At 38.0% G+C, this 24,339-nt stretch overlaps 1 protein-coding gene across 1 annotated transcript in view; it reads right to left on the reverse strand.

The window, feature by feature from the left end:
* LOC106871625 (uncharacterized) overlaps window positions 1–24,339 on the reverse strand; it is a 587,895-nt gene that overhangs the window by 94,463 nt on the left and 469,093 nt on the right. The window contains exon 11 of the mRNA XM_014918237.3: window positions 21,072–21,209. Coding sequence (XP_014773723.1) covers window positions 21,072–21,209 — 138 coding nt within the window. The remainder of the gene's footprint in view (window positions 1–21,071; window positions 21,210–24,339) is intronic.

The following is a 24,339-nucleotide window of genomic DNA, read 5'->3' on the forward strand; positions in this document are numbered from 1 at the left end:
TCCATGTGTCAGAAGGATCAGTCAGAAAGGTTGTCCACGAAGACATCAGATATAAGTCTTATATGATGAGGAAAGGTCAATTTGTCAGAAAAAGCAAAAGAAAATCACTATATCAGATCTAAAAGTCCTCTTAAACAACTGAAAAATCTAGCAGAAAATTTCATTTGGTTTTTCTCAAATTTGGTTTTTCTAAATAACCCTCAAGCTACACCTAACAATTTGAAATTAAGAAATATACACAGGATAGGATGGTCACAGATTAAGGTCGAAAGTAGGATAAGTCGACCCCATCAGAATTTAAACACGGAATGTGAAGGGTGTTGAAGAAATACAGATAGGTATTTTACCTGATGCTTTTTATAATTCTGCCAGCTCACTTAACTTCTAATACAATAATTTATTTTGCGATAGGCATAGGGCCTGAAATTTTGGGGAGGGGGATAGTTGATTACATTGACCCCTGTACTTAACTGGTACTTATTTTATCGACCCTAAACAGATGAAAGGCAAAGTCGACCTTGGCAGAATGTAAAAACAGATCTCAGAATGTAAAAACGGATGAAATACTGCGAAGCATTTCACCTGGTGTGCTTATGATTTTGCAGCTCACTGCCTTTACCTCTGATATACTAATGAACTCTAATTTAGGCACAAATCCAGCAGCTTATTGTTGTTAATCAATACTACTGATCCCAGTGTGTTGATATTAAAAGGGGTATCCAACAGTATAGAACCATAACAGTGTAAACAGTGGACATTAAAACAATGATGATATTTATCTGAGTGCGCATGTATTCCTATAGAGATAATCACTGGAGGTTGACCTCAATCTAAACAACAACTACAACAACAACAACAACAACCCCATATACCTCAGTAACACAGTTTACACTTCATTTACTATGTTGATAATGATATCTACCTTCAAACCATAACCAAAATGCAACATACACAATTAGCAGGTCCACAAAGTACCCCACCCCCACCCTCCAATTCCTCAACTGCTTCACCTCTAATCACTCCCACTACGCTCCTAATATCATTGCTCTTACAACCCGATGCTGCTGTCACGAAGTCAACAATATCTAATTGCCTTTCAAACTCCACTCCATGCTCAACGTAACTCAAACCCAACCTGTATACCACCAGCATCCGCACCACCTTCTACTATCACCATCACCATCACCACAACAACATCCACACACACACACACAATTACTCTCGTTATCAAAATACACTCCACTACAATAATTACTTATACCTCAGTCATAGTTTTTGTTTTGTCTTTTTTTTTATTTTCTGCTTTTTGATAGAATCAGCTACTATTGACAACACCATCAACACTTCATGGAAAACAACAACAACAACTACCACTACTACTACTACTACTACTACTACTCCTATTACTACTACTACTACTGCTGCTACTACTACTACCTCATCAGCAATCACAAGCAATAACAGTAACTACTACTACCACCACTACCACCATCCCTTCCACAACAGCCACTACTATTATTACCATTATCACTACCACAGCTGCTACTACTACTACTACTACTACCACTACCACTACTACTACTACTACAATCTAATCAACAATCATAAACAATAACAATGATTACCACCACAAACATCGCTACTACAACTACTATTACCACCACCACCACTACTACAATCTAATCAACAGTCACAATAAACATCAACTATCACTACAGACATTGCTACTATTGCTGCTGCTGTTACTACTACTACTACTACTACTACTATCTTAACAAAAGGAAACTACTGCCACCACCACCACCACCAACAAGAACAGTTAAACAAAAACCACAAATCTCTCCAAACTGTTATTAGTTATCAACAGTTCAAATTTTACTCTGAACCATATCAAATCCCCACCCCGCTACTCACCGACCCCCTATCCCACTCACCAATACCCATCTTTCAACATACATAATTACCCTCATTATTAAGAACAGCTAATTCACTATTAAAACTACATCAATGACAATCTCTCAATGGGTCACGCGAATGTTAGAAATAGCAGTGAAAGTCCGTCCCCTCCCCCCCCCCCAGCAAATCAAACAGATAGATGCTACCATCTCGCGGAGTGGGGGAGGGAGAGGAATATTTCAATATTGTCCCAGACATATTGACTGAGAGGAAAAAAAATGACAGAAAAACAAAACAAAATATGGGATGGTCACGGCTGTAGTGCCTTTGTTCAATGAGCTGTATGCTTATATATCAGAGCTGACCGGGAACCAAACAGTTACAACCCCCACAACCACTACCACCATCATCATCATCATCATCATCATCACCACCACCACCACCACCGCCATCACTACCACCAACAACAACATTGTAAACACAGTAAACTTTACAGTGTAAAGTGTTGAACGTTATCATTGTTTTCAATTGGATCGTATTTTATTAGTTATACTACTACTACTACTACTACTACTACTACTACTACTACTACTGTAACCCATTACAGCTATCACCACCAACACCACGACCATTATTGAGCTGGCAGAATGGTTAGCATGCTGGATGAAATGCTAAGCAGTATTTCGTCTGCAGCTACTTTCTGAGTTCAAATTCCGCTGAGGTCGACTTTACCTTTCATCCTTTCGGGGTCGATAAATTAAGTACCAGTGAAACACTGGGGTTGATGTAATTGTCTAGTCCCCTCCCCCAAAATTTCAGGCTTTGTGCCTATAGTAGAAAGAATTATTATTATTATTATTATTATTACTATTATTATTATTATTATTGTCTTTTCGGGAGTCGATAAAATAAGTACCAGTTGAACACTGGAGTCGACATAACAGATTAACGGAGAACTACAAGGCCGCCATAGAAGTGTTACCTTGCGGAGAAAATCAATGCATTGGGCTCCTAGAGTATTATTTACTGACTGAAAATCAGAACTGGGACCCTAGACCCGTGAGGCCTCCGGGTAATTGCTCAGTGAGCCCCTGTCTTAAGGCAGCACTAGTCATCGCTTCTGTTCACCCATCATTATTTTCGTCACTATAATACATCAAACACGGTTATGTATCACTTTTACCACAGCTAAAATCCTTCACCATCACCTCCTCCACCGTAATAACTCTTGCTTTACATTACAAGCATTATAATCTTAACGATTATTGCCATGGTAAGAAGTTTGTTTCTGAACCACATGGTTACGGGTTCAGTCCAACTGCGGGATACCTTGGGCAAGTGTCTTCTGCTATAGGCTCGGGCCGATCAAAACCTTGTGAGTGGATTTGGTGAACGGAAACTCAAAGAAGACCGTCGTAGATATAAATATATGTATATGTTTATGTGTGTGTCTTTTTGTCCGTAACTGTCCCCCTACTACCGCTTGACAACCGGTATTGGTGTGTTTACATTCCCGTAACTTAGCAGTTCGGTAAAAGTGAACGATAGAATAAGTACTAAGCTTAACAAAAATAACTCCTGGGTAGATTTGTTCGATTAAAACACTTGAAAGCGGAGCTCCAGCATGGCTGCAGTCAAATAATTGAAACAAGGAACAATTTAATTATCTCTAATAGTGACTAAGGGTGCAGGGTAGGGCTTACATTGCTAGAAACAACAGTCAAAGACCATTAGGCCTCACACAACACACACATACATGGAGGGCTTCTTTCCGTTTCTATCAAATCCATTCGCAAGGCTTTCATGGGGGCAATAATAGAAGACACTTGCCTAAGGTGCCATGCAGTGGGATTGAACCTGAAAGCATGTGATTGGGAAGCAAATTTTCTTACCACACTATCACACCTGCGTCTATACTCAATGTAAACAAGTGAAAGTGAATTTCTAGGGGAGGGAAATTAGTCGACTGCATCGATGTTAGTACTCAACTAGTACCTAATCGACCTTGGAAGTAAAAACAATATCTTCCTCGGGGAGATTCGAATTCAGGATGTAAAGAACCATACCTAAATACCTATTTCTTTACTGCCCACAAGGGGTTATACACAGAGGGGACAAACAAGGACAGACAAACAGATTAAGTCGATTATATCGACCCCAGTGCGTAACTGGCACTTATTTAATCGACCCCGAAAGGATGAAAGGCAAAGTCGACCTCGGCGGAATTTGAACTCAGAACGTAGCGGCAGACAAAATACCGCTAAGCATTTCGCCCGGTGTGCTAACGTTTCTGATACCGTTAGTTTTTCTGTCTGACGCTCAAACAATTCAGTAAATTCACTGTACATACATACATACACTTATGCATTTATATGTGTATGTATGTGTGTGTAAGTACACATTTAATCACATATCCTTCGCCCCACCCTCTCTCTCTCTCTCTATGTGTGTATGTGTATACACACATATATAAATACATGTGTAGAACTTCCACTGTATGCGTGTGAGTGCATATGTAAGAACGTATATACTTGTACGTACATATATAAACACACAATCTTCTCTCTCTCTCTGACCGTCTATTATGTGTGTGTGTGTGAATACACACATATATATAAATACAGGCATGTAAAAAACTACGATGTGAAAGTACTTTTTTTTTTATCTGTCTCTCGCCTCACTTTAAAAGAATAAATCACTTTCTATCTAACTCTATCGCTGTCTCATCGCCCACGCAAAGGCAATACTTGTCACAAACACGTGGTCCGTGGGTGTTGGCACGTGTCTCGACTCGTGCAATTCCTTTAGCCCACACGTTTGGTCGGCTTTTCAGCGTTAAGCGAAACGGAGTGCGGTGGTCGCACTCCCTTGATTCCGTGTGTACTATATATATACACACACTTTGTGAATGACTCGCGAACTCAACGTAAATGAAATGAACGAAATAGATAACTGCTTCGTATGCAAGTGCTACTGCCACTGCCACCACCACTTCTGCTACTTCTATACATAGAACGGAAGTTCTCCCCTCTCTCTCTCTCTTTTTCACCATTTTCCTCTCCCTATTTCACTCTCTCTCGATCTACGTACATTTGTATGTACATCCACCCACTCGCAAGCTCACTTATAAATATACAAACACACACGAACACTTGTTTCTTTTTCTGGCACAACTGCTCCATTATCAACTTCCCTGAATTCCAATTCATATTTTAAATGATCTTATACTCTCGCATAGGCACTTACGTTACTTGTTTCTTTTTCTTTCAGCCTCTCTGTCTATCTCTCGCTACACACATGTATTATAGATGGACAAAGAGGAAAAAGAGTATCCCATGCATGTAGTTATTATTTCGAAGCTGCTCATCAACTCCGTTCGTTCAAGATACACACACACGCATACACATTTGCACTCGAGCGCGCGAACGACTGGCAACGTTAACGATGGATTTGAAGAAACTTAACTATTTCATACAAATTGCGAGGAATTCGTACGAAAATTACTTAGGTAAAAAGAGATATAATAAGAAAACAGTTTGATGCTTTCAATATATGTCTAAAAGAGAAAAACTCTTAACCCCCCACTGCGCGTGTGAAGGCGCTGGAAAATTTCCCAGGGGTACTTTATGCACGAGAAGCATACTTAAGTGCAGTCTACCGTATTTGTCACGAGATGAAAATAAATTTCACTCTATTGAAATTATATCTGTAAATGAAGACTTTTTTTCACAAGGGACAAGGGAGAAAACTTCAAATATTTAAATCAAATTGTGGAGAAAAAGGCGTGCGACTGTTTTGTTTTGTTTTTTTGGTACAGATACAACGTTGATTTTGCGACACCTTTGCTTCCAAAGCCATTCCGGCTTCTTGATTTTTTCCGAATGAAGGGAAGTTACATTCTAAATTGAACAAATATTAAATTTATTTAAATAAGTAAATGAAATGCAGGTACCTATAGATTAGTATAAATTAAACAAGTTTATTAATATTGTACTGTGCGTGATACCAGTTAACTAATTTGGCGACCTCGGGATTTTGAAGTTCCTGTTCGTTGTTTAATGCAGACTATTCCGGGAAGTCGATGTTGTGCCTGCAGTTTTGATGACATCGGATATCTTTCGACGCTACCGGGATCTCCTCTGTGCATCATAACCGCTAAGCTTACACACACACACACACATTTCCACTTTTCTATGCCAGTCGCTTTATCTTTGATTACTCTTGATACCAACCTCCCCCATTTCAGTATTTACCATTTCTTTATCGCTCTCTATGTTCTTTTCGGATTTGGTCCTTAATATCAAAGTAACCCGATTTCAGTTCTCGCTTCTTACCATTTCGGTGGTCATATCTGCTAGAAAGAGTCGTCGAATCTGCTTCACAAACTACAAGCCACCGGTTTAAAAATGGAAGGACATCTTAGATTGCATGGTTATGGATATGCTTTACCTCAACAAACCAGACAGGATGGTCATAACCAAGATGCCATTAGGCATAGGTGTCCTGATCATAGTGTAACTGTTAGATTTTCAAAACCCTTGATAAAGGCACGAACGGTGCACGTAATCACTTCCCGTCATGTTTAAGTCGGGGTGAAAAAGGCAAGAACTGAAAATTTAGATGACAAGGGAAGAAGTTTAATCCCACAGCATGACACGTTAGGTGCCTTCTACTATAGCCTCGCGCCGACCCAAGCCTTGTTAGTAGATTTGGTCACAAACACATACATACGCGCGCGCGCGTGTGGAAGAAGAGAAATTGGAAAGCTTCTGACAATGCAGAAAGTTTAACAAAATCTTTACATTTCAGGAGCAAAGGCCCATCCTTTCCGCATTGTCAGAAGCCTTCCCATTTTCCCTTCTTCGATATTACAATACTTCAAGTGAACAACAACGCTCTTACTTCCTTATGCCTGAGTCAAGACACGTTTGCTACAGTCAAAGAAATGTTCAATTTTTAGTTAATGGAACATGTATAAATGGACATTTCACAAACTGTTTTTCTTCTATGGGTGGGCATTTACGTCTGAAATATAAAGGTTTTGTTAAACTTCCCGCATTGTCAGAAGCTTTCCTATTCTCCCTTCTCCAATGTTACAACGCGCAACGTGGAAGGTGTTTATAAGCCATGTAAAAACACACAAAAGCCGTTAGATTCATTTCAACATTTAGATTTAATTTGTCAAAATATTTTCGTCACTTTGAAACCGCGATCTCTTCACTGACAAAATTTCGTGCAGCACGAAATTTTGTCAGCGAACAGATCGCGGTTTCAAAGTGACGAAAATATTTTGACAAATTAAATCTAAATGTTGAAATGAATCTAACGGCTTTTGTGTGTTTTTACATGGCTTATAAACACCTTCCACGCTGCAATTATATATATATATATATATATATATAGGGAGAATTCACAAAAAAAAAAACAACAGACGAAGACAAGTGGTGTAGAAAACAAATACATGTATTAGTATAATGCTCGGGAATTGAAAAAGTCTTTAACGTTTCGAGCCTACGCTCTTCCACAGAAAGAAACAAAGAGAGAAACAAGGAGAGAAAAAAAATGTGTGTAGTGGTCAGCAATCTATCATGCTTTATTAATAAAGTATATTATTGTACATCTGGTATTCGAGTACTATTTTTTCCACCTTGTTTCACATTTATGTGCTTATTCTGGTGTGTGTATATATATATATATATATATATATATATATATATATATATATATATAATATAATATAATATAATATAAGCCAGTGTATCTTGGATAAAAAATATCCCTATAAGAGGTCTAAATATCCTCATAGTGACTATATCTATATACATGTGTGTCTCTATGTCCACCACCACCACCGCCTGACACCCGGTGTTGGTGTTTACGTGCCCTTAACCTAGCGGTTCGACAAATGGGACACCAGGCTTAAAAAAATAAGTGCTAAACTTCATCAAGGTGGTGTCCGAGTCTAATGACTGAAACATGATATATATATATATATATATATATATATATATATATATATATATATATATATATATGTATATTAGACTTGCACACACATTCATTCACTCACGCACGCACGCGTCCGTGCCAGAGAGAGAGAGAAAGATTAGAAATAAACTTCTAACGTATGCATGCGTCTTTTATTATTATTTCTCTCATCGTTTGTCTTTTAATAACCTGTAATTTACCATATGCTTTCATATCTGTCATCATTCTTTATATTTTCCTGTCAATCAATGCTATTCTCTTTCTCTTGTCACTGTTCTTTATCAGAATATCATATTGTTTACTAGCCAATTTGAAACAAAACTCCCACCTTTCGCTTCTCTCTCTCTCTCTCTCTCTCTCTCTCTCTCACTCACACACACACACACACTTACTTACTCGCTCATTGGCATAGTCTTTTACTTCCTCTTCTCTCATTTCCACACGTAGGCTGTAAATTTAACGTTCTCTCCGCATTTAATCTCACATTTCTATCTTAGCCATATGTGCTGTTCTTTAACTTCAAAATGGTCGGGTTTCACTTGTCTTAGTCATCAGACCATGCTCATGCTGGAACACTGAAATGCAGGGTTTTAGTTAATTATTTCGACTCCAGTACGTTACATTTTAATAATTCGTTGAGACCATTTACACTTTAACAAGCAGTTTAAATCCGAATCTTAAACCCTAACCCTAATCTCCCCCTTGTAAACATAAAGACATAGGAAATATGTCAAGGATGACAGGAAGCGGTGCTGCTTCCTAGGGCTAAATAGCAGTAGTATTATTCCCTACATGGGACTGTCACATTAATTTGACAGCATACAACTACTTTATCACATCACAGCTGCATAAATCTCTCTGAGAGATTTAGAAATGCAAGCACCAACACTTAGCTAAGCTAAGTGGGGGTGCTTGTCTCTCCCTTGTAAATATAAGGACACAGGAAATGTGTCAAGGCCGACAGGAAGCAGTGCTGCTTCCTAGGGCTAAATAGAAGTAGTATTATTCCCTTCATGGGACTGTCACATTAACTTGACAGCATACAACTACTTTATCACATCACAACTGCATAAATCTCTCTGAGAGATTTAGAAATGCATTATTTCTATTTTTGAAATCAGTGAATGTGTTTAACTAGAATTATTATATGTTTACGAGAGCATCTCCAACTAGCAGGCCATTGCTACTCCAGACTGATGACGAGCAAAGACTCAGAAACATGAAACTGGATGCAAGCTTAGCTAAGTGGGGGTGCTTGTCTCTCCCTTGTAAACATAAGGACACAGGAAATGTGTCAAGGCCGACAGGAAGCAGTGCTGCTTCCTAGGGCTAATAGCAGTAGTATTATTCCCTTCATGGGACTGTCACATTAAATTGACAGCATACAACAACTTTAAACTATCTATGTTAACTGAAAATTTCAAGAAATAAAATGGTAATACATTGTCCCTGCAAAAGTTCTTGTAGAAATATTACATTGTACCACGAATGTGCACCAGACTTTGTGGAATGTCTTCTATGATATCTATTGAACATGAACTTAGCTCTCAGCTTGATTCTGAACTGATTGATAATTTTGTGAAGTGAAAAGTGCACCATGTTTGTCTTTGAAAGTTGCCTGGATTATAAAAATGCTCTTTTATTCATATCTGGAAATTTTGCTTACTGAAATTTGTAATAGACCTAAATAAATTTAACTTGTACTTTAAAGATGTTCTTTAGGATAATGTAAAATATTGAACTTCAGATAAATTAAAGTAAAATATAGCTATGAATAAAAGGTGTGTAGATTATGAATTTTGATTGAAGGGATAGGGCCTCGAAAAGTTACACGACGGAGCTGATCCCAGGTCACAGAGACATCCTCATGCGACATGCAAACCAGGTCCACCAGTGCTCTCCATTACTGACGGTGCTGTACCAGCCCCTCTACATCCTCCAAAGTGATGCCAAGCCTCTGGAGATCTTTCCCAATCACTTCAAAGCCATCTGGTTTGGGGCCTGCCACAAGGCCTCTTCCAGCCTGCAGCACAATTTCGAATTACTAAATTGTATTCACAAGACTTTGGTTAGCCTGAGGTTAGGATTTGTTCAAAGTGTTGTCTAGCAACCACATGATTGTGAAGTGAACTTGTCTACACAGCCAGTCAGGTTTTTTCTAAATTAAGCCTCTTCACCCGGTTGACCCAGCCAGGGGTTGATAAGTTCCAGCTTGCATCCCAGTAACAACAAATCACCGGTCTACCTTCTTTATCCAAAGCCATCAAAATAACCTTCACTGCAGTTTAGTTTTGAAGGAATTTATGGTACTAATCTTTCCTGAATTGGTAATTACAAGCCCAGTCATAGTCTTGCAAACATTCCTGTAATTATGAGTTGAGTAGCACAGTAATTATCTCACAAATTACCAAGGTAATTTGTGGCAAGTCCATAAGTTTGGCCTTTGTTGCATTACACAGATAAGGGTGGCAGGGAAAGTAATCATTGGATAAGAGGAGATAGCTTAGTGGATGTACTCAGTCATGAAATGTATAGTACCAACTCCCAATGATTACATGAACCCAGGCAGAACTTGCCTCGTGATATACCTATTAGCCCTAGTTTCTACACTGATCTATCAGTTCCTGGTATTTGGCAGGCTTTCTCTCATGAGCTTTCTCCATGAGTTCTTCCTCAGAGCACGGTCAGTTCCGATATGATCACTTGTTTGGTAGAGTTTGAGAAGACCACAATGTCTGAGTATATTGTATTTAGGATTAGACACTATGGTTTCTTTAAATTTAAAAATGGTGTGTCAGTTGAATGGGTTCCTATTGGAAGATAAGCAACTGCTCAGAAGAGAGAAAACCTATTTATGGAGATAACATAAAAATAAAAAAAGGGACAGAGTATGAATCTTTTCTGAGCAGCCAGATGGCATGTAATCTGAGATATCTGAAATAAAGTTGTTTAACAGTCTCCTCATTAAAAATAAATAAGTAAAGATCTATCATAATTAGGTGAATAAAATATCAGCAAATCTGTTGATTTCGTTATATACAGCATGAAATATTTGTGACTAATTGTGTACATGTTTTTACACATGAATAACAAGCTTCAAACCAGCTGCATGCTCTTTGTTAGGTCCCTAGCAAAACAGTTTTCATATTTTAGTTCATATAATCGTTGGTAGTTGCTACTATACATTTTATGACTGAGTTACATCTACTAAGCCAGGGGTCGGTGAACTGGGGGTAAATACCCTAAGTGGGGTAAAAATGGATTCTTGAGGGTAATGAGGACTCATTAGACATAAGTAAAATTATATAAAAAAAACGTGTTCCTTCTTATCTATATTCTTTCTTTTGAATCAAGTGGGTAACATCAATGTAAATAAATATATTTTGGGGTAATTGTTTAAAAAAAGTTCCCTAACCCCTGCACTAAGCTATCATCCTATCCAATGATTACTCCCTCCACCCCCACCTTGCCTGTGTAACACAGCAAAAGCCAGACTTATGGACTTGCCATAAGGACCTTAGTAATTTGTGAAATAATTACCATGTCATTCACCTCTTAATTACAAAAAACTTTTGAACACACACACACGCACACTCTCACTCTCCCCACCTTTTTGTATTTCTGTTATTAGCCACCTTTTGTTACACACTCTCTTATTTTCTTCTCTATCCTATTTTACTGACCCACTCTGGTTTTGAAATTTCTTGCGGTCATTTAGCTTAATTAAGCAGACCAATGAGCAAAAGTGTTTCAGGGGTGGTCGTTCCTTTGTTTTTTTTTTAAGATATAAGATATATATATATATATATATATATATATATATATATATATATATATATATATGTATGTATGTATGTATATATGTATATAAAAAGGTCTGTGTATTCATATATTTTTGATCAATCATATACAATTGTCCTTTAAATCCATCTCTAATCGGAGTCATATTTGCGGATTGAATTACCAAGTCTTTTGATTCTTCACATTACATAGTTATGTCTTTCGTCTCAAGTTACTCTTGAGCACTTACTTCTAAGTCCAAACCTCTATACTGTGAGAGAATTTCTAATCAATCTTCTTTCTCAAAACAATTATACATACATATATATATATATATATATATATATATATATATATATATATATATATACACACACACACAGAGCTGAGGGAGAATTGGCTGAAATTTTTAGCAGGTCAAGGAATCAAAAATCTAAGAGCTTTCTTGGAAACTTGTCCTCATTTAGACCCCAGACCAATCCTAGCATCCAGCAAACTTACCATCAAAGGAACCCTCTCTCTTACAATGACTGCATTAACTGATGTGTCTACTTCTTATTCTAGAAGGGAGATCTAGTGGTCATTTCTAGCTGATTAAACAACCATATGGAAGCTTTCTCTTTGTTGTCACCAGGTGTCCTCTCCCCAAACAGCTCTGAATGCATTAAGATAGAAAATAGCGTAAGACTTTAAAAAATTATGCTAATTAGCATTTAAAAAAATATGTCGTAGGTTTCTTTGGTGTGGGTTTTTATATGTTGTCGGGTTTTTTTTTTTCTGTTTTTATGATGATAGGAGATGTGCAGGTTGGGTGTCTCTGAAAGTAAAAAGTGATATGAAGATAACAGTGCGGTGACTATGAACGCACAAGTGTAGCTGTGTGGTAAGAGGTTTGCTTCTCAACCACATGGTTCCAGGTTCAGTCCCACTGTGTGGCACCTTGGGGAAGTGTCTTCTACTATAGCCTCAGGCTGACCAAAGTCTTGTGAGTAGATTTAGTAGACAGAAACTGAAAAAACCCAATTGTGTGTGTGTGTTTGCTTGACAAACGGTGTTGGTTTGTTTATGTCACCATAACTTGGTGGTTTGGCGAAAGAGACTAATAGAATAAGTAGCAGGTTTGAAAAAAAAAGTATTCATTTGACTAAAAACTCTTCAAGGTAATGCCCCAGCATGGCCACAGTCTAATGACTGAAACAAGTAAACATGGAAATGATTATCTACAGGTCAGTTCTGATTAACTTAGTTTATAATTTAACTTGAAATTTAACAGAATTCTTTCTTTTAAAAATTAAGACTTTAAAGTAGGAACTAACTCAAAAACAAAAAAAGAAAAAAGTAGCATGCTGTCCTAAAAAGTAATCAAGTATTCAACATTTTGTAGCCTAGTCCAGATATTCTACCTAGATGGGCCTGTAAAGGTCACAAGCACTTTTATTGTTTACCTGTGTAACTTATTTAAAGAGGAAAAAAAAAAAAAAAAAAAAAGAAATTGTGTATGCTACTGTCAAAATCACATAATGAAGATTTTGGCAGTAAGGAATTCCTTCCTAAATCTCAGTTCATTCATACTCCATTCCTCTTCTATTGTTTTCAGGTGTGTGTTCGCTTTACTATCCATTTAATAGGTAAGTGTTATTGTGAGCAACGAATGCCATCACAACTGTTTCCCACGACCACTTATGCTTCAAACCTGTGTAAGAAACAACTGTTAATACAGGTGTTTGGCAAGTTGAAAAGTTCTTCGTAATTCAGAATGTAAACAAGACTGTGTGAAAGAAGTTTCTTTCTTTATTTTGTTGTTGTTGTTGTTGTAATTGGGGCTGCTTTTATTTTTTCTTTCATGTTAAAGAGAGGAGAAAAAAAATTTACAGCTAAGAATAAAGAAAAATAGATGCAAAAAAAAAAGGACTGCAAGAAAAGTGTGAATGGGGGAGAAAGAGAGCTAAGTAATAAGGAAATTCAATGAATGAAAGTGAGATAAGAAAAGAAACTAATGTTATGAAAACTACAAAAGACAAGTTCTATCATTTGATGAATAGATAATATGCAAGAGAAAGAAAGGGGCGGGGAGAGAAAAAAAATTAAAAAAAAAAAATTAAGCGAGGTAAAAAAATTGAAGACAAGATCATGTGATATTTATATAATTGAAAAATATAGAAATTCTCTTCTCTCATGCTGGTAACATAATTAAATTAAATGACTTTACGTCTGAGATGAGTTGTTAATAAGATTACAATTTTTTTTTCCAGGCTTTTAACCTTGTCTTTGGAGTATATTCTTAACATAATGGAGCTTATGTAAGTATATATCTATGCATGTATCAAAAACACTGTCAGCCATCTTTATCTTTTCACCACCTATTACATCTTCACCAGTAAGCTTATAGCTCACATCACCTCCTACATCAACCACTACACTTAAGTCATGAATTTAGAAAGTTTAAAGCAAATAAAGTTTGTTTTCTAGCAGATGTCTGCTTTCCTTCTGTATCACCGCCTAACAGTATTTTCCTGTATGTAAGGTGGGAAAGGTCCCAACCTTTTGTTTTTTGTATTACAGGCTTGTTCCATAAGAGACAACTTTGCCACATACTGGGAGATCCCACGCAATACAAAACATGATAAAGAGGACAACCACCACCACCACCACCACCAACATATCTTTATTTTTCTACTTGTTTCAGTCATTGGATTGTAGCCATGCTGGGGCACCACCTTGAAGGGTTTAGTTGAACTAATTGACCCCAGTATATACATTTCAAGTCTAGTATTTATTTTATTGGACTCAAAATACCGAACTGTAAAATCACAGAGACATGAACAAGCCAACACCACACAAACAAATAAATACATATATAAACAATTAAAAAGCAGCCAAATTTCTCTCAAATCACATCTTAAATTAGAAAAGGATATGTTGAAGAAAATAGTCCTAGGAAAATGCACCAAAAAGACAAGACACATAGGCAGATGGATGTACAGATAGGCAGATAATAAACAGATCATCTGTCTGTCCAACCATCCGTCTGCTTGCTCATCTCTATGCTTGCCTGTCTGTCTGATGCTGCTTGTATAACAATAATGCTCATTTACAACTGCTGTATGATGTCAAGATAAGACAGAAATGCACCCATCAACACCTATGAATACACACATACATTATGGGCTTCTTTCAGTTTCTATTTACCAAATCCACTCACAAGGCACCTGCTCCAGTTGTCATTCAGTGGGACTGAACCTGGATCCATGTCGCTAAGAAGCAAACTTTCTTACCATAGAACCATGCCTATATATACATACATACTCACATGCACACATATACACAATGGGCTTCTTACAGTTTCCATTTATCAAATCCACTTACGAGAATTTGTTTGGCTCTGTGCTATAGCAGAAGACACTTGGCTTAGGTGCCATGCAGTGAGACTGAACCTGAAACTATGTGGTTAGGAAGTGAACCCCTTCCCCATATAGCCAGGGCCATGATGTGATTACAGCATATTGGACATGTGTATGAACCGAAAGGAGTGGAGAAACGTGTACAGCCTTAAATACATTCCAGAAACACGCTTATGTACCTTGAAATATCACCAGTCACACCATAAGACATGCATAAATCCATACATATTCTCACATATACAAAGGAACATTTTCTGAAGTCTTTAGAAATGTTTTGAAATCCTTGGTGATATAATCCTCTATGATTCTCATGAAATTGCTGTAATAAAATTGGTGATGACACATACGGTAACAATCAATGGGAAAACAATTATGGGAATCTCAGAAATGTGCTGGTATGGCTTTAATTAAGCAATATTAAAGAAAAATCAATGGAGAGCCAGGGTGTGTTGGTGAAAGATTTATTTAGTTACATTTTGTTAAACACATGAGGACAAGAGCTGTCAGTCAACTCGTGCTTCATAGAAGTTCGCTCCACTGCAGACCAGCTCCCTAGCTAACCTGCTGTGAAGTTCCTGTCTACAATTTGTTCATCATAAATCATTGGGCAGTGCCCTACATATAGCTCCCCACCAGAACTTTTGACTCATCGGAACTGGGAAACTGATTTCTGTAACACCAAAAACACACTTAGCAAGTTTGATTACTAGACTGAACTGTTCCAATTTATCAAAAAGGGTCACTAAGTGCTTCTTGTGTAGCTCTGCCAAAACACACAAGGGCGGGAGCCATCAGTCAACTCGTGCTTCCTAGAAGTCCTGCCTAGCTGGAAGTCCACCTCACTGCAGACCAGCTCCCCAGTTAACCCACAGTGAAGTTCCTGTCAGCAGTTTGTCCATCATAAATCCTTGGGTAGTGCCCTACACTGATGCATTTTTTTTTTAAATATATAAACTGACACAGACATATACATGTATGTATGTATGTATGCATGTATGTATGTATGTAAGTATGCAAACATGCATACTTTGGGTGTAGTCCTATTGTGCAGCATGCTACACAAATATCTCCTGCAGTAGCCTGAAACTAACCAATTGTCCTGCCTATATACATGCAATTGCTTTGTGGTATAACATATTACACTATCATCCTGTGTGTAGTAAGTCAAATATAAAACCCCACAATCTTTCTGTGTGAATAGCTGTTTAGATCCAAATAGGGGACATGCTACAAGTTACCGGTTTTGACTGGATTCATAAAATGTCTTTATCAGACTCAATACTGAGATAAGCCATTGAAAGTACGGCTATGGATATGTTAGAAATAACAGCTGAATCACCCTCAGAACATGGATACACCGAACAATGCTGTTTCTGATATACAAAATATATAGTATTCTTTTACTTGTTTCAGTCAGTTGACTGCGGCCATGCTGAAACACTGATTTCTAGTTTTTTTAGTCAAACAAGTTGATCCTAGAACTTTTTTTTTTAAGCTTACTACTTATTTTATCGGTCTCTTTTGTTGAACTGCTAAGTTACGGGGGACCTAAATACACCAACACCAGATGTCAAGCAGTGATGGTGGGACAAACACAGACACAAAGACAAACACGTATATATATATATATATATATATATATATATATATGTAATGAACTTTCAGTTTCTGTCTACCAAATCCACTCACAAGGATTTGGTTGGACCGAGGCTATAGTAGAAAATATTTGCCCAAGATGCCATGCAGTGGGACTGAACCTGGAACCATGTGGTTGAGAAGCAGGCTTCTTACCACACGGTCATACCTGCAGATATGAATATGACTTGAATACTTTTGATCACAGACCTACTCAATGAAGGCTGACCTTCATTGAGTGTTAAACAATAACAGCATTTTGATCAGTCATCTGTTAATCAAATTCTTTCACTGTATTTATGGTTGAAGTTGATATTTCAATTCATCAAAGTCCTATATAATATTAATGTATAAATATATTTACATATATGTATTATATATATATATATATATATATATATATATATCATCATCATCATCATCATCGTTTAACGTCCGCTTTCCATGCTAGCATGGGTTGGACGATTTGACTGAGGACTGGTGAAACCGGATGGCAACACCAGGCTCCAGTCTGATTTGGCAGAGTTTCTACAGCTGGATGCCCTTCCTAACACCAACCACTCAGAGAGTGTAGTGGGTGCTTTTACGTGTCACCCGCACGAAAACGGCCACGCTCGAAATGGTGTCTTTTATGTGCCACCCGCACAAGCCAGTCCAGGGGCACTGGCAACGATCTCGCTCGAAAATCCTACAGGAGCCAGTCAGGCGGTACTGGCAATGGCCACGCTCAAAATGGTGCATCTCATGTGCCACCCGCACAAGAACCAGTCCAGGGGCACTGGCAACGATCTTACTTGGCTTGCCGGGTCTTCTCACGCACAGCACATTTCCAAAGGTCTCGGTCAGTAGTCATCGCCTCGGTGAGGCCCAATGTACGAAGGTCTTGCCTCACCACCTCAGCCCAGGTCTTCCTGGGCCTACCTCTTCCACGGGTTCCCTCAACTGTTAGGGTGTGGCACTTTTTCACGCAGCTATCCTCCTCCATTCTCACCACATGTCCATACCAGCGCAATCGTCTCTCTTGCACGCCACAACTGATGCTTCTAATGTTCAGCTTTTCTCTCAAGATACTTACACTCTAACGGGTATTCACATTGACATTACACATCCAACGGAGCATACTGGCGTCATTCCTTGCGAGCTTACGTATGTCCTCAACAGTTACAGCCCATGTTTCACTGCCATGTAGCATGGTTGTTCGTACGCATGCGTCATACAGTTTGCCTTTTACTCTGAGTGAGAGTCCCTTTGTCGCCAGCAGGGGTAAGAGCTCTCTAAACTTTGCCCAGGCTATTCTTATTCTAGCAGCTACACTTTCAGCGCACCCACCCCCACTACTAACTTGGTCGCCCAGATAGCGGAAGCTATCGACTACCTCTAGTTTTTCACCCTGGAATGAGATAGAAGTTGTTTCCTGTTTGTTTACAGTCTTTATTGCACCTGAACATCTGCCACAAACAAAAACTAACTTGCTAGTTAACCTGCCTTTGATGTTGCTGCACCTCTTATGTGTCCATAGCTTGCACCGGGTACATCTTATAGAGTTACTACCTACTCCTTTTCTACATACTGAGCAGGGCCATCTACCTGAAGGGGTTTGTGTTTTATCTACCTTCCTACTTATTAGGATTTTGGTTTTAGCTAGGTTGACTCTAAGGCCCTTCAATTCTAGACCTTGCTTCCACACCTGAAACTTCTCCTCTAGTTCTGATAGTGACTCCGCAATTAGGGCAAGGTCATCAGCATAGAGGAACTCCCAGGGGCAACCTGTCTTGAACTCCTCTGTGATTGCCTGGAGGACTATGATAAATAAGAGGGGGCTGAGGACGGAACCTTGGTGGACCCCTACCTCTACCCGGAATTCATTGCTGTACTCATTTCCAACCCTCACCTTACTGGCAGCATCTCTGTACATGGCTCGCACAGCTCTCACTAACCATTCTTCTATCCCAAGTTTCCTCATTGACCACCAGATAAGGGATCGGGGGACCCTGTCAAAGGCTTTCTCCATGTCAACGAAAGCCAGGTACAGAGGTTTATCCTTAGCTAGGTATTTCTCCTGCAACTGTCTCACTAGAAATAAGGCATCAGTAGTGCTTTTACCTGGCACGAACCCAAACTGCATCGCATCTAAATTGATTTTCTCCCTAATTAGTTGGGCTATGACCCTCTCTGTAACTTTCATAACCTGATCTAACAGCTTGATGTCTCTGTAATTATTTGTATCTAAAGCGTCACCTTTACCTTTGTAGCAGTTGACTATGATGCTGCTACACCAGTCATTGGGTATGACTCCTTCGTGTATCACCTGGTTCGTAATACGGGTGACTAGGCTATAGCCAACACTGCCAGATATCTTGAGCATCTCTGCAGTGATTCCTGATGGGCCGGGGGCTTTCCCGGTCTTCATACTCTTAATTGCTTTATCTACCCTGGTACTATCAACTCGGATAGCTGGTCCCTCTATTGGGTCGACATACGGCAGGCTCTCTTTCTCCCATTCATTCTCTTTATTAAGCAATCTATTGTAGTGGCATCTCCAGACCTCTTTCTTTGCATCCTCATTTAATGCAAGCGTACCATCATCCATGCGAACACATTTCTCTCCTACAACATCACTATTCTCTCTCCTACACTGTCTTGCAACACGAAATACCTCGAGTCTTTGGTCCTCACGGCGCAGAACATTGGCAAATCTTTCCTTATCTGCTTCCCCTCTGGCTAAATAAACTTGTCGCCTAGCCTCCCTTCTGGCACATTGGTACAATTCCCTGCTACCACCGTTCTTCCAGTCCTTCCAAGCCTTTTTCTTTTGTCTAATAGCCCTCACCACCTCAGCCCAGGTCTTCCTGGGCCTACCTCTTCCACGGGTTCCCTCAACTGTTAGGGTGTGGCACTTTTTCACGCAGCTATCCTCCTCCATTCTCACCACATGTCCATACCAGCGCAATCGTCTCTCTTGCACTCCACAACTGATGCTTCTAATGTTCAGCTTTTCTCTCAAGATACTTACACTCTGACGAGTATTCACATTGACATTACACATCCAACGGAGCATACTGGCTATATTATATTATATTATATTATTTTATATTATATTATATATTATATTATATTGTGTATATATATATGTGTGTATGTATATACACATACACACATATGTACAAGATATCATTACACTTCATGCTTTTATACACTCTGAGAGAAATATAAAAGAATATTTGAGTGGCTGTGTATTGTATGTTTTGATGTTTTGTGTTTTGGAAGGCATGTGTGGTATGGTGTGTGTATTTGCTCTTGGTTCTGTATGTGTGTGTGTGTGTATGGTCCAATAGGTTACAATATACGTGTAGGTGTGTATGCATGTGTGTGTGTACAAATAAACCTCCACACACTTACACACACACACAATATATACATGGTTTGCCTTTGGCTTGCAACTCCTTGATGAAATCACAGGAGTACTGTTTGTGACATATGGCATATCCCAGAGACATTTAAATCTAGTAGAGTCCATCCCTCTGTGCATTTAATCACAGCTGATTTCAGATGGAAAGAAAGACTGAGATAAAGTATGGAACCAAGAATCAATCTGGTATTTTATTTACTGAATTTGAAAGAACAAAATACAAACTGATCTTGGTAGGATTTGAACTCACAGAAAAGAGTGTTAGAATAATAACCACAATCTATCTGGCATTAACAACTCTGCCAATTGTCCACCTTGAAATATATAAGTTGATTTTGATAGTATTTGAATGCAGAACATAAAATGTTAGAATAAATACCACAAGGTATTTTGTCCAATACTTAGAATTCTGCTAAATCAACCACACACACACACACACACATACACAAACACACACACACACACACACACACACACATACACACACACACACAACTCACACACACATATAGATGTACACATACACATCAACATATATTCACACACAAACATACATTATACATGTGTACATACATTCATATATATATATATATAGATAGATAGATACCCACACATATACATACATAGAGCCATATATATACATGTATACATGCATGAGAATGAGTGTAGTGTATCTGTTTATACCTCCAATTATCAGTGTATCAACCTGCATATGTCTTTAAATGCGTGTGTATATGAGCAAGTTCAATGTTAACAGTGTGTAAAAACCATAAAACCATATACATACAAAGCTATGTTTTAGACCTAATAATAGTTTATTCTCAGCTTTTTTCCAAGAAATGATGAGCAAGTGTAATATAACATAAGAATAAATATAAGTATCAAATTGCTTCAACGAGGGCTGCTGCTGCCAATCTAAGCTTGCTGCAGCAGTGAAAGGAACATAAAGAGACATGACTTACCATTCCACGTTCATCCATATCAGTCAACATAACTATCACTCTTGCTTGTTGTTCCCATACCATTCTCCAAAAATCTGCAACTGTACATTCCAAAGGGGCTTGAGTTGCAATGTAAGCTCTTCTTTCCTCATTTGGACCCTGTAGAAATAATAGTTAACATGATACATTGAAATTACAGATAAATTATGTAGGTTAATGTAGATGAGAAAACATTGACACTATTAAGTGCATAGATAAAGCTTTTTCTCTTTTGTAGTGGATGGAAGTTGTGGAAGAGGGAGGCCCAGAAAGACTTAGGACAAAGTATTGAAAGCCAATCTCAAAATGCTGAACCTTACAAACGAGATAACAGAGTGCCGAGATATGTGGTGCATTGAGATCCTAAAACCAAGGTGTCACATAAAAAGCATTGATGTGGGTGCTGGTGTCATGTAAAAAGTACTGGTGTCACATAAAAAGCACTGGTGACGGTGCCACATAAAAACACCCAGTACCCTCTGTAAAGTGGTTGGTGTCAAGAAGGCATCCAACCATAGAAACCAAGCCAAGACAGACTATGGAACCTGGTGCGACCCCCAGCCATGCCATTTCCTGTCAAGCCCACCAGCCCATGCCATCATTGGAAAACAGATGTTAGATGTTGATGAATATGATAATTATGAGGTGTTAACTGTTTATGAGTTTTAGAGAAGATGAGAATGTTAACATGTATGTTCTTTATCAGTAACATTAACTAGCCATGAGAAATTAATAAGTTTCTGTTGGGAATTAAAGCTACAAGTTGGATACATTGCATTCATTAAATTTCTGAAATGAAAAATTATTGTTATTATGGACTGATACATCTGGTTGCTATAGTTACAGTGTAAAAGGTCTTATTCTTGCAAATCAGGATTGGGTCTAATCCACTAGACCAGGGGTTTTCAAACTGTGGTCCCCGGACCACAGGGGGTCCGCAAGGACAAGACAGGGGGTCCGTGGGACAGCAAATACTTTTTATGGTCAATTTGATTTTATATATGTTTTTTAATCGAAATCTTTTAATTGACAATAAACCTATTTGTTAAATACTGTTAAATAAATAAATGTAAAAATATATGTTATTTTAAGCAAATATTTATGTATAAATTTCATAAGCGTTTACCTAAGGTAAAGCCTGAAATATAAAGGGGTCCACATGTCAGAAAGTTTGAAAACCTCTGCACTAGACTGCTATCCAGGCAATATACACCAGAATATACATAACACATCAAGAGTCTGTAACTGCCATGGGGAACATCATGGCAAGAAAACTCCTCACTTCACATTCCAGGAGACCTCCATTTGTAAGCGTGACCAGTTTCTGTAATGCGCTGTTAACACAATCATAGCAGGGAGATAACTCTCTAACTATGAAGAATGACAGGACATGCTAGAATATTAAATAGTAGTTTGGCTGTTGTATCCTCTGGCCTTCTTCAAGTCTGTTGGTTGTATTTAGCCTCATAAGAAGGTGGTATCTTGAGGATGTTTCCTTACAGTTAGTATGACATAGTTAATGTCTTTACTTTGGGTTTTGTTGTCAACTGATGCTTTTGGTCTTTAGCATAGACCAGTGATTCTCAATCATTTTTTTGCATATAGACCCTTTTGATTCTTATTTTACTCAGATGGCTGCCCTGCCATCTTTGTAACCATTTGATATTTAAAACATCGCATTATATAGTCACGGCTGTGACTGTGTGGTAAGAAGCTTGCTTCCTAACCACATGGTTTCAGGTTCAGTCCCACTATGTGACACCTTGGGCAAGTGTCTTTTACTATAGGTTCAGGTTGAACAAAGTCTTGGGAGTGGATTTGGTAGATGGGAACTGAAGGAAGCCCATTGTAGATATAAATATGTTTATGTCTATGTGTGTGTCTTTGTGTCTGTGTTTGTCCCCACCATGACTTGACAACTGGTGTTGGAGTGTTTACATCTCAGTAACTTATTGGTTTGGCAAAAAGAGACTGATACAATAAGTACTCTGCTTAAAAAAAATAAGTCCTGGGATTGAGTTGTTCCACTAAAACCCTTCAAGTGAGTGTCCCAGCATTGTTGCAGTCAAATGACTGAAACAAGTAAAAAAATAAAAGAGAATGCTATTTTGATAACTAAATTTTATCAAGAATTATATAAAGAATAGTTAAAATATTTTGCATATTTTAGTAGTATGACCAATTTATTTCACATAAATTTTAGCAGCAAAATCTCATGCGGGCCTCTAAGGGGCTTATGGACACAGGTTGAAAACCACAAGTGTAGCCAGTAGTACATGTTAAAGATTTTCTGATGCTCCTGGATGGCAGAAAAGCAACAAGGTGAGATGCTATAAAACATGTCAGGATTTTAGTGTGGGTTATTTGTCCCATTTTATTTTAAGTAGCCATGTACAATCTTTTCAGTGAACTTGGTCTATTTTTTGGATTTTGTAGTAGAGTCAAGAAAGATTATTAATGTTCTTAACGAGAGATGTGTCAGCTTTTATTTCGTTTCACTCCTCAAGTTCATTAGCTATCTTAATTGTGGGCATGTGTGTATGCATGGTAAGTCTGTATGTATCTGTCTATCTATGGGCATATATGTATTTATCTTGCAAACTAGCAATTAATAAGAGTATCAATGTATCTACCTACAATATCAATCTATCTATACAGTGTGTGGTTACCTGTGTGCTTTCTATAATGTATGTGTTCTGTGTGCATGCATGTGTGTGCATATATATATACATATGTATATATATATATATATATATATATATATATATACAAAAATGCATAGATATATGTATATGTATTTGTGTGTGTATATATATATATAAAACTAGATTGATTGTGTATCAAAGATAGAGAAGATTATTATCAATTTTACTGTTGAATCTTCTAATTGCCTTTACACATGAACTTATCCTTCAAGACAATTTCTTTCTCTTTCTATTAAAATCACCATTTCTCTCAACAACATCCTTACCTGAAGTACACCTTTCACACATCAGTAAATCTTTTTTCTCCTTCCTTTTTATACACCCAACCTAATTTATTTTTGAAATCCATATTTTGCAGTTTTCTTCTATTTTATAAAAATTTCAAATTAATTTCAATTTACCAATACTTATTTATCTCTCTCTCACTCTCCCTCTCTCTCTCTCTATCTCTCTCTCACTCTCTCTCTCTCTCTCCCTCTCTCTCAAGAACAGTTTTCGTTCTTTTCCTTCTTTTATTGTTAATGGGTTTGAAATTACCTTGCGCA

This window comes from Octopus bimaculoides, chromosome 2, assembly GCF_046866305.1.
Source record: "Octopus bimaculoides isolate indiv1 chromosome 2, ASM4686630v1, whole genome shotgun sequence".
Classification (NCBI taxonomy): domain Eukaryota; kingdom Metazoa; phylum Mollusca; class Cephalopoda; order Octopoda; family Octopodidae; genus Octopus; species Octopus bimaculoides.